Below are 11,910 nucleotides of genomic sequence, written 5' to 3' on the forward strand. Positions count from 1 at the left end.
TACTAAACCATTCTATTACTAACTTGGCTAAGTGTTTAGTAATTCAACAAGTGGCTGAACAAAGTACACATAACTACAATTAGCAATTGTTTAAATTTAATATACCTCTCTTACCTGGACTTCAGGTTCAAAGAACAATCTGGCCACCTTGGGGAAGAGCATCAAATCAACACGTGTGGGCTCCTCATCATCTGGTAGAAGGCAATATTCAATGTGATAGAAACGTGGCTGTTTTCCTGGAACTACTTCAGGTAGCTTTTTTTTTTTTCCACTGCAAGCAGGTTCTTTTGCTTCGTAGCTAGAAGGCAACCATGAAAACTTGTAAGCCTCAAGAGCAATGAAGACTAATTTTAGTCTTATTTGGAAAAGCAAGCTCTCCTCCTTTACATAGAAAATTAAATGGGATAAGTTAGATATCACTGTACATTAATACCTTGGCATCAAACTTGGATCCATCTTTCCCCTCAGCTTGCTTGCCATCTTAAACAGTGTTTATTGAGCCCCTGCCTTCCTATAGCATGAGCTTCTCTTATGAATTCTGGGGTTTTTGTGCAATGGGCAGGGACCACATCTATCCTTTGTTCTATAATCATTATGGCATTTGTTAAGCCCTGGGGTAGGTACAACTTAATCAAGTTGAAGAGTCTCTGTGCCACATGGGTCTATCTAAGAGGGAGGCCAGGTATTTAATCCCCATTTTAGAGTTGAAGACATTGAGGCAGAGGGAAGCTAAGAAACTTGCCCAAGGTCCCAAGCAACTGACAGATCCAAGCTTAGAACCCAGGTCCTCTGACTCCCAGGCCCATGCTCTTTCATTCATTCATTCACTCATTCAATCATATTTACTGAGCACTTACTGTGTGCACTGTACTAAGAACTTGGAATGTACAATTCGGCAACAGATAGAGACAATCCCTGCCCAACAAAGGGCTCACAGTCTAAAGGGGAAGACAGACAACAAAACAAAACAAGCAGTCAGGCATCAAGACCATCAAGATAAACAGAATTATAGAATTATACACATCATTAATAAAATAGAGTAATAATATATACAAATATACACAAGTGCTGTGGGGAGGGGAAGGGGGTAGAGCAGAGGGAGAGAGTAAGCGGAATGGGGAGGGGAGGAGGGGGGAGGGAAAGGGAGGGCTCAGTCTGGGAAGGCCTCTTTGAGCAGGTGAGCTCTCAGTAGGGCTTTGAAGAGGGGAAGAGAGTTAGTTTGGCAGATGTGAGGAGGGAGGGCGTTCCAGGTCAGGGGTAGGACGTGGGCCAGGGGTCGACGGCGGGACAGGCAAGAATGAGGCACCGTGAGGAGGATAGCGGCAGAGGAGCGGAGGGTACAAGGTGGACTGTAGGAGAGAAGGGAGGTGAGGTAAGAGGGGGCCAGGTGATGGAGAGCTTTGAAGCCAAGAGTGAGTTTTTTGTTTCATGGGAAGGTTGATAGGCAACCACTGGAGGTTTTTGTGGGGGGGAGTGACATGCCCAGAGCGTTTCTGTAGAAAGATAATCCAGGCAGCGGAATGAAGCATAGACTGGAGCGGGGAGAGACAGGAGGATGGGAGATCAGAGAGGAGGCTGATGCAATAATCCAGTCAGGATATTATCAGAGCTAGACTACTGTGTCAGCCTTCTCTCTGACCTCCCTTCCTCCTCTCTCGCCCCGCTCCAGTCTATTCTTCACTCCGCTGCCCAGCTCATCTTCCTGCAGAAACGATTTGGGCATGTCACTTCCCTTCTTAAACAACTCCAGTGGTTGCCTATCGACCTCCGCTCCAAACAAAAACTCCTCACTCTAGGCTTCAAGGCCCTACATCACCTTGCCCCTTCCTACCTCTCCTCCCTTCTATCTTTCTACCGCCCACCCCGCACGCTCCGCTCCTCTGCCGCCCACCTCCTCACCGTCCCTCGGTTTCGCCTATCCCGCCGTCGACCCCTGGGCCACGTCCTCCCGCGGTCCTGGAACGCCCTCCCTCCTCACCTCCGCCAAACTGATTCCTTTCCCCTCTTCAAAACCCTACTTAAAACTCACCTCCTCCAAGAGGCCTTCCCAGACTGAGCTCCTCTTCTCCCTCTACTCCCTCTACCACCCCCCCTTCACCTCTCCGCAGCTTAACCCTCTTTTCCCCCTTTCCCTCTGCTCCTCCCCCTCTCCCTTCCCATCCCCTCAGCACTGTACTCGTCTGCTCAACTGTATATATTTTCATTACCCTATTTATTTTGTTAAAGAAATGTACATCGCCTTGATTCTATTTAGTTGCCATTGTTTTTACGAGATGTCTTTCCCCCTGACTCTATTTATTGCCATTGTTCTTGTCTGTCTGTCTCCCCCGATTAAACTGTAAGCCCGTCAAACGGCAGGGACTGTCTCTATCTGTTGCTGACTTGTTCATTCCAAGCGCTTAGTACAGTGCTCTGCACATAGTAAGCGCTCAATAAATACTATTGAATGAATGAATGAATCAGAGCTTGTACCAGCAAGGAAGCAGTTTGGATGGCAAGGAAAGGGCGGATCCTTGGCGATGTTGCGAAGGTGAGACCGGCAGGTTTTGGTGACGGATTGGATGTGTGGGGTGAATGAGAGAGCAGAGTCAAGGATGACACCAAGGTTGCGGGCTTGTGAGACGGGAAGGATGGTAGCACCATCCACAGTGACGAGGAAGTCAGGGAGAGGAGAGGGTTTGGGAGGGAAGATAAGGAGCTCAATCTTGGACATGACTAGGCCATGCTGCCTTAACCCTTATGAAGTATCCAAATATTTATTTTGAAATTACTAGAAGAATAGCACTGAGATTTAATCAAAGTCAGGTCTGCTCTGACACACGTTTCAATACACAGCAAGAATATAACACAATGGAAGTAGTAGGGAACATTCTTCCAACACCGTGAATCTGTTCAGGTACAACATGATCCGCAATGATACAAGTTCATTCAATAGTATTTATTGAGCGCTTACTATGTGCAGAGCACTGTACTAAGCGCTTGGAATGAACAAGTCGGCAACAGATAGAGACAGTCCCTGCCGTTTGACGGGCTTCAGTGGTGGAAGAAACAGTTGTGTGGATCCACTTGGCGTCAGTCAAGAAGTGGAACTGGTATGCGCTGCCCAGCCTCTGCCCCAACCATGCTGTTGCGCCATACTGAACTTTGTGTTTCTGTAAATTTATAGTATTTAATACAATAAAATAGCAATGAGAGGCAAATGGCAGACAAAATATAACTATACAATTTGTACTGAAAAACGCCATGGTATTGTCTTCAAATCATCAACCCCCTTACCCATTAACTCCCGCTGAGGGCAGGGAAAGTGTCTACCAGTTCTGTTGCACTGGACTCTTCCAAGCACTCTGCACACATTAAGCGCTCAACAAATGCGATTGGTCGAATGGTAACTATAAGGCGATTTTCCCAAAATGACCATATGTATCAGTCAATCAATCAATAGTGCTTCCTGTGTACAGAGCACTGTACTAAGCACTTGGCGAAGTACAATAAAATAGAGTAGGTAAACACGATCCCTGCCCACAAGGAGCTTACAGTCTGCAGGGGCAGACAGAAATTATAATTTATTTTATAACTAAAGGAAATAGCAAAGGAGATGGGCATTTACACAAGTGTTGTGGGGCTGAGGTGACCATATGCACTTTTAAAAGCCATACTTCATTTTAAAATAATTACTGGCCGAAGGTTTCCTCTTTCTTTCCTTCTCTAAGTCTATTTATTTGGAGGTCTGTGAATATTTCCACAATGAACCTTTCTCTACCTGAGACTCCACAATGTCTAAACTTTCAACTTGCTCATTTCTCTTCCCTCACCATCCCATCAAGTGCCCTTATTCCTTTGTTAACACGTATATTGGTTTAGTTATGTATACAATTATGGATTGATTCGGTGCTTGTTCATTTGACTTTAAAGTCATTAATATGTCCATTAGCATCAAAGTTACCCCTTGCATGATATGCTTCTAGAGGGCAGGAACCATACGTTTAACTCATTTTGTACAGTGCCTAGCAGAATGCCACATACAGATATGCTTTCGATGATGATGAAGACAAACAGCAAGGGAAAATAGATTCCCACCATGGTTATACACACTGTCCCTTTTTCCTTAGACTAATGTATTCGTTTGACGTTACTATCCTTTATCTATCAGAGAAATGAGGCCAAAAACAAGACAAAAGTGGTTAATTCAATGCCACAGAATCAGTCTCAGAACCAGGACTAGAAAACTACTGAATTACAACCATGTGTCTACTTTCCAGTTTAGTACTTGGAACACTGTTGCAAGGACAGTTCAACCAGTTCTTTTGACCTGGATCCCACACTTGCAAGAGCCCCCGTTCAACTGCTAAGTTTCCCCAATGCTGGAACAGCTGCTGCAATGGGTCCCACACTCAACCGCAAATTCCGCCACCCTGTTTTGTGGGGGGCGGGGAGACGGGGGGGGGGGGGAGAGGCTTTCCTAACTACCCGTGTCGTTTTGACAGAAGCCCAAAGACTTAGAAGGCTAAAGGGGTAAAGTGGTGTCATAGGTCTTCTTCAATACCTACCAGTAACCTCTGGGAAGGCCACGGAGATGGCTAATGTGCAGGGCACCAACACGGCCTGGTCAGAAAGCAAGCCACCCTCCCTACCAAGATAATCTCTTAGATCTTCAGATTCAGGGCCCAGGTCTTCAGGCTTAGGGTCCAGCTCTTCGGCTGCACGTTCCAGTTCTTGGGTCTTATGGTCCACTTCTTCTGCCTTATGGTCCACCTCTTCTGTCTCACGGTCCACCTTCTCAGCCTCAAGGACCAACCCCTCAGACTCAGGGTCCAGCAGTAGGGTCTCAGAGCCCATCTCTTCGGTGTAAACATCCAGGTCCTCGGGGTCAACATCCAGCTCTTGGGTGTCAATGTCCAGCTCTTGGGAGTAATGACCCAGCTCTTGGGAGCGATGACCCAGGTCTTGGGCATGATGACCCAAGTCTTGGGCACAATGTTCCAGCTCTTCGGTGCAACGGTCCAACTCTTTGGCTTCATGGTCCAGCTCTTTGGCCTTATGGTCCAGCTTTTCGGTCTTATGGTCCAGCTCTTCGGACTTAAGGTCCACGTCTTCGGCCTCATGCTCCAGCTCTTCGGCTTCATTGTCCAGTTCTTTGCTTTCATAAATGGCTCTGTCGGAGAAATACGTAGGCTTAGACAAATCTTCTTCCTTCAAATCTGCTGCAGGATTGAGTTTGGTATTATCTTTTAATTTTGATGCATGAAATGCCATCTTCTAAGCATGGATGCCTATCCAGGCTTTGGAACCGGGAGCTGTGACGGAGAGAAGAGAGACAAGTGACAACGCATTAACTTCCAAATTACTGCTACCTGAAGTCAGAACTTTAGGGAGGCAAAGACAGAGGATAAGTCTAATTACAAAACGTGGCAGATGTCAATCAACAGTATTCACTGAGCGCTGACTGTGAAGAGCACTGTACTAAGTGCTTGGGAGAGTACGATATATGGAATAGGTAGACACCATCTCTGTCCACAAGGGAGCTTACAGACTAAGGGGGAGAAAGACATTAAAATAAATTACCTCAGAGATGCAACCGGAGCATCCCCAACCCCCCTGCCAAAAGGGAGAAGGAAGGGTTGGAGGGCAAACCTGAGGGGGCCGGGGATGCAGGTTACATGCCACACATTCCACTTCTCTAACTCTATTCAGCTCTCCCAAGTGCTCGGTACAGTGTGCTGCACGGAATAGGTGCTAAAAGAATGCTGCTAGCTGACTGATTCCTCTCTCTACCTGGGCTGGGAGCTGGAGCCTTGGCTGGGATTGAGGGAATATTTGAAGATGAAGGGGTGGCGATATTAGACGGGAAGCTTAAGTCTCCTATCAATTTTATTTATCCAGTGCTTACTCCGTGCAGGGCACTGGGCTAAGCACTTGGGAAAATATGATACAATCGAGTTGGCAGACCCAACCCCTACACATAACGAGCTCACCCCGGGGGGAAATCTCGTCCCCCAAAGCAATGCAGGTAGAGGGGTGGGGAAGAGTAGGAAGAGATCAAAACACGAAGGGGCTGTTTCACCTGCCCTGAGAGCAACAACAGATGGTGCCATCGACTGTCCAAACGAAAATGCCCCGGCCCCAGGCAGATGTGGGGCTAAGTACAGGAATGTGGGGGTCACGCAGCCCCCGGGCAAAGCGGGGAAGAGAGGGAAAAGGATTACGCGGGAACACCTAGACCGCGGAGAGGAGGATTCCTCTCCCCACCCCCCAAAAGCTCGTAGTGGCTGCAACTGGAACCCGGAAAACTAAACCCAGGAGCCTCCCTGCCGGTCCCCAAACCCCGAAGTTGGGACTCCATGTCCGAGTCCCATCCCGCTCCCAACTCTCCCTCCGCCGTCCGCTCGGCTCGCCATCCCCTCCCGTCTCCCTCTCTCTCCCCATTACCTCTGCCCCCCCGAACCTTCATATTTCGACACCCCCTCCAGGCCAAAGCAGCCCGGGCGGAGACGAGCCTGCCAAAGCCCTCCTGTGACCTCGTGGACGACGGCGGCACCGGGACGGAGGACCAGGCTGCGCCGAACCGATGCCGCCCCTAATGGCTGTGGGCGCAGAGATGCCCCACGGGGCGCGGGGCCAGCCGTCGGGGCGGTGTTGGGGAGGCTCCCGATTGGCTCAACGGTGCCAGGTTCTCCTCGGGACCGGGGGAGGCGGGGGCGGGGGGAGGGAGGAGACAGGGAGGAGGGAAAGAGGGAGGGAGGGAAAGAGGGAGGGAGGGAAAGAGGGAAAGAGGGAGGGAGGAAAGAGGGAAAGGGAGGGAGGGAGGGAGAAAGGGAGGGAGGGGGAAAGGGAGGAAGGGAGAAAGGGGGGGGAGGGAGGGGAGAACGCTACTGCGACGGTTGCTAGAGAGCGGTACGAGCCAAACGCCTCGTGGTGCCCTGTCTCCCCCCGGCCTTTCGTCTCTACCTGGCCCCGAGGCAGGGATTCCCACCGGAGTCTCTATGGTGCCGGACCGGGCGTGTCCCAGACGGGTCATTAAAATGAACTTTTCATTAAGGAGACAGGGGGCACCGATGCCCTCCAACCCCGGATGAGGATGAATCGGGCGAATGAGAGCAACAGAATAGGGGTTCAAGGCCACGTACTGAAAGCAACAGCTCTCCCCACCCCCGATCTACCAGGCCAACGGTCAACCGCCCACTCTGCCCCCTATCTTCGAAAGACGTCGCTGGTTTGGAGCTCCTGGGAAGTGCCACCCTGTTCCGGCCCTGACCAACGGAATGGAACTAGCCGACGGGGAAAGGCAAGCGCCTCACAAATGCGGTTGGAGGGACTGAAGTACGTAAGACAAATAAACGTTCCAGCGCGGCATTCCCGCTAGACGCCCCGAGAAAACAGGGTGGCAATGAACTTCTTTTCAAGCGAAAGGAAAGACATGGTTCGGGCGTGAAGAACCGTCGATAGCAAGGATAAAAGCGGACCCCCTTCATTCGTTCGTTCGTTCGTATTGCTTCAGCGCTGCGGGCAGAGTGCTGTACTCAGCGCTTGGAGTATTTTATAACAATAAACAGACACGTCTCCCGCCCATCACGAGTTTACTGTCTAGGGGGGAGACGCTTTCGATGACAATCTCCCAAGCGCTTAGTACAGTGCTCCGCATATAGTTAGCGCTCAATAAATACGATTGAACGAATGAATCTCGCACACACTTCCACTGGGGCCAGGGTTCAATCGACCTGCCCGGCACCTGCTCACTTGACTGCTTAGGAAAGACCAAATTCTACCGAAGGTGTTTTTTAACCTTTTGTAATGGAACCTCACAGAAATAAGCCAGATTCTGGCTTGGTTGGGGATAGGGCGGTGACTACATTTCAGTCAATCGTATTTATTGAGCGCTTAATATGTGCAGAGCACTCTACTCAGTGCTGGGGAGAGTGGCGTTCAACAGAGTTGGCAGACTCGTTTGCTGCCCACGAAGAACTTACAGCCTAGAGGGGGAGACAGGCATTTGGTGTGGTTTCCAGATTCACAGAGTAAACACTGACTTTACCCGTCTATTTCAAGTAGTCACAGGATGAGAGACGATTAAAAAAAAGGATGTTCTTCAAGTGCTTCTGCGTACAAACAGGGGAAGGGTAGTAAAATGGTTGGTGGGTGGTTCAAATTCTGCTTGTTCATGGCAGTGACTGAGTTGAGGAATGGTACTGTGACCTGGGCTAAATCCTTGCCTGCCCCTAATTCAGGCCAGCTTCATAGTATTGCTCTGCCCAGACTAAGCACTCAGTAAACACCAGTAATTGATTAGCAGTGTGGCCTGTGGCCAGAGCATAGGCCTGAAAGTCAAAAGGTCATGGGTTCTAATCTCGCCTCTGCCACTTGTCTGTTGTGTTACCTTGGACAAGTCACTTCACTTCTCTGAGCCTCAGTTACCTTATCTGTAAAAGGGGGATTGAGACTGTGAGCCCCACATGGGAGAGGGACTGTGTCCAACTCTTCTTCCTTGTATCCATCCCAGTGTTTAGTACAGTGCCTGGCACGTAGTAAGTGCTTAAAAAATATAATTATTATTATTATTGTTATTAGCAAAAGGGTAAATGGGAATATTTTTATTCCAAAAAAATATGTATTAGTAGTCAGTCAGGAGTGATAGTGTTTACTGAGGGCTTGCGCAGTGCGGTGCACTGTACTAAATAAACACTTGGGAGATTCGAGAAGCACAAGACACATTTCCTGTTCACGTTATAATGAGGGAGACACACAGAAATATTGAAAAAGTATACGTTGAGGATGGGCATAAATAAATACATAAGGACAAAAGGATGCTGAAGGAGTGATAAGTATCTGGGAACTACTAAGCTGTTGGAGAAAGGTTGTTGGAGGAGGTGGGATTTTAGGCGGGATTTGAAGGTGGGCCACTGACTCTGACAGCAGGTGCTTTTAGACGTGATATGGTGCCTAGAGAGCAAATCTAAATCATTCTCTTTCAATCTACTCCCTATTTTCTAAGTTCTTCTCTTTATTTTTCAGCACAATCTGTAATGCTAATACTGAAACCACACACAACACATATTGCTCGCTTAAGTTTTTTCTGTTATTCACCCCACCCTCAGCACTAATGTACATATCCCTAAATGATTTTATATTAATGTCTGTCTCCCCCTCTAGAGTGTAAGCTCTTTGTGGGCAGCAAACGTGTCTACTAATTCTGCTGTATTGTACTCTCCCAAATGCTTAGTGCAATGCTCTACATACAGTAAGCACTAAATAAATACCATTGATGACGATGAAGGTTTTTAGTCCCAACCTTGGGCAGGTTGGAACTCCAAGATCTGACGCATCAGACACCTAATTTTAGTCTTTTCTGCCCTGCTTGTAAACTCTCAAGTCTTGTCAGAGATCAGTGATGAGCAAGGCTTGGAGATCAGTCCTAAAAACTGTAGGTGTGACGACAATGACTTTGCTCCCAAAGCTGGAAATCCACAAGGGCAACAGTTTCCATCTTCCCCCATTGAGTTGGCATCTGTGCTATTAATGGAGATAAATAGAGCCAAATTAACTGTTTGACTTCCAGGAAAATATGTGTTTGGGGTAAAAATAACAGTACCTGGTAAAATGATTTTGATTAACTCCCTTCCTGAAAAGCTGAAACAGAAAATGAGTTAGACTGTGGGATAAATTGTTTGATCTAGCTCCTCTTGCTGTTATATTCCTAATGATAACTCCAATAGGCCAAAATTGTAAATAAATAGAGCCAGCATAACCTAGTGGATAAAGCATGGGCCTGGGAGTCAGAAGGACCTGGGTTCTAACCTTGACTCCGCCACTTGTCTGCTGTGTGACCCTGGGCACTTCTTTGGACCTCAGTTACCTCATCTGTAAAATGGGGATTCATTCATTCAATTCATTAAATCATATTTATTGAGCACTTAATGTGTGCACAGCACTGTACTAAGCGCTTGGAAAATATAATTTGGCAACAAATAGAGACAATCCCTACTCAACAATAGACTCACAGTCTAGAAGATGATAGTTTTTTGTTAAGCGCTTACTACGTGTCAAGCACTGTTCTAAGTACTGGGATAAATACAAGGTATTCAGGTTGTCCCATGTGGGGCATTTTACAAATACCACAATTATTATATTTATTATCATTATTATTATTACTAATAATGATGATGATTCAAAGGGCACCCAGAAGGCTGAAGGTAGCATAGACGATAGTTAATGGCACATTATTATTTACATATAAAACATATTCCCCTTCCTATTCAAGAAGTCCACAACCTTGGTTCTTTCCTCCAGTAAAATAGGGATGAAGCTCCACGTGGGACAACCTGATAACTTTGTATCTCCCCCAGCGCTTAGAACAATGCTTGGCACATAGTAAGCGCTTAACAAATACCACCATTTTTTCTTCCTTACTAGTTGCCAAATTTCCAACCTTTCCCTCACACCAAATCTATACTTCACACTGCAGCAAGGATCACAGTCTTGAAGCACTGCTCAGATCACACCTCTCCACTCCTCAAAACCCTACAATGGCAATTTCCTTTCTCCTCAAGCAAAATCTTTCCACTGGCTTCAGAGCTCTCCACCACCTCTCCCTATTTAACACATCTGGTCTCTTCACCTGCTATTCTCCTGCCCATTCATTTTGTTCCTCTCTCACTAACCCCTTGACTTTATCTCATTCTGAATTCTTCTGCTTCTCTATCCACACTTCGTCTGTTCCCTATGGTCTGGAACTCCCTCTTTTCCCAAATCCATCAGACCAAAGCCATCCTTATATTCAAAGCTCTCCTACATTCTACAAAATGATAAAAAAAATGCACAGAGAAGCATCATGGTCTATTGGAGCAAGCATGGGCTTGGAAGTCAGAGGACCTGTGTTCTAATCCCAGTTCTGCCAATTTCTTGATGTGTAACCTTGGGCAAGTGACTTAACTTCTCTGTGCCTCAGCTTTGCTTGTTCTCCCTCCTACTTAGACTGTGAGCTTCATGTGGGACAGGGACTGTGTTCAACCTAATTAACTTGTATCTACCCCAATGCTCAGAACAGTGATTGACACATAGTCAGAGCCTAACAAATACTATTAAAATAAAACTCAGTGAAAGAAAACCTTGACTTTACTCTCTGAAGTAGGAGGAACCTCCAGAATTTAATTGTGCCATCAACTAAATGCTTGATTGGGATAATAAAATATCAACAAGCCTTCCCCACTTAATCTCCAATAACCCAAAACATACAAATCCACCAGCCATTACTAGCACTTATTTACACCCATCCCCTCAGTACTTGTGTGTATAGGTTTATTCATGTCTAAAACAGAACTCCTTATATTCCAGCCCAAACCCTGTCCTCTCCGTGACTTTCCCATCACTGCAGACTACACCACCATCCTTCCTGTCTCTCAAGCCCATAACTTTGGCATTATACTTGACTCCTTTCTCATTCAACCCACATATTCAATCCAGTACTAACTCCTGTAGGTTCAACCTTCACTACACCACTCAAATCTGTCCTTTCCTCTCCATCAAAACTGCTGCCACGTTAAGCCAAGCATTTATTCTATCCTGCCTTGCTGACCACCCTGCCTCCTGTCTCTCCCCACTCCACTCCATACTTCACTCTGCGAACCGGATTATTTTTCAACAAAAACGTTCAGGCCACGTTTCTCCATTCCTCATGATCTTCCAGTGATTGCCCATTCACTTTCACATCAAACAGAAACCCCTTACAATTACTTCAAATTACTCAATCATTTTGCCCCCTTCTACTTCACCTCACTACTCTCCGACTACAACCCAGCCCGCACACTTCACTCCTCTAATGCCAACCTTCTCACTGTGGCTTGATCTTATCTATCTCACCACTGACCTCTCACCCATGTCCTGACCCTGGCCTGAAACGCCCTCCCCCCTCATATCTGA

General features: G+C 47.1%; 2 protein-coding genes across 3 annotated transcripts in view; both read right to left on the bottom strand.

Annotated features, from left to right (window-relative positions):
• Positions 1 to 254, bottom strand: part of CFAP92 (cilia and flagella associated protein 92 (putative)) — a 22,679-nt gene extending 22,425 nt beyond the window's left edge. Inside the window, exon 1 of the mRNA XM_029050497.2 lies at positions 115 to 254. Within this exon, the coding sequence (XP_028906330.1) occupies positions 115 to 162 (48 nt within the window). The 5' untranslated portion in view covers positions 163 to 254. The remainder of the gene's footprint in view (positions 1 to 114) is intronic.
• On the bottom strand, positions 215 to 7,248 carry LOC114806425. 2 transcript variants are annotated; one of them, XM_039910122.1, is made up of 3 exons: positions 6,946 to 7,248; positions 4,548 to 5,294; positions 215 to 298 (listed from the first exon to the last, which is right to left on the bottom strand). In XM_039910122.1, exons 2-3 carry the CDS (start codon positions 5,251 to 5,253, stop codon positions 243 to 245), a joined length of 762 nt encoding a protein of 253 aa, XP_039766056.1. In that variant the 5' UTR covers positions 5,254 to 5,294; positions 6,946 to 7,248; the 3' UTR covers positions 215 to 242. The 2 variants fall into 2 exon arrangements, with proteins under 2 accessions (XP_039766056.1, XP_028906329.1); XM_029050496.2 differs by lacking the exon at positions 6,946 to 7,248 and adding an exon at positions 6,427 to 6,627.
• Positions 7,249 to 11,910: the final 4,662 nt, after the last annotated feature.

This window comes from Ornithorhynchus anatinus, chromosome X1 (assembly GCF_004115215.2).
Source record: "Ornithorhynchus anatinus isolate Pmale09 chromosome X1, mOrnAna1.pri.v4, whole genome shotgun sequence".
In the NCBI taxonomy this organism is placed as follows: Eukaryota; Metazoa; Chordata; class Mammalia; order Monotremata; family Ornithorhynchidae; genus Ornithorhynchus; species Ornithorhynchus anatinus.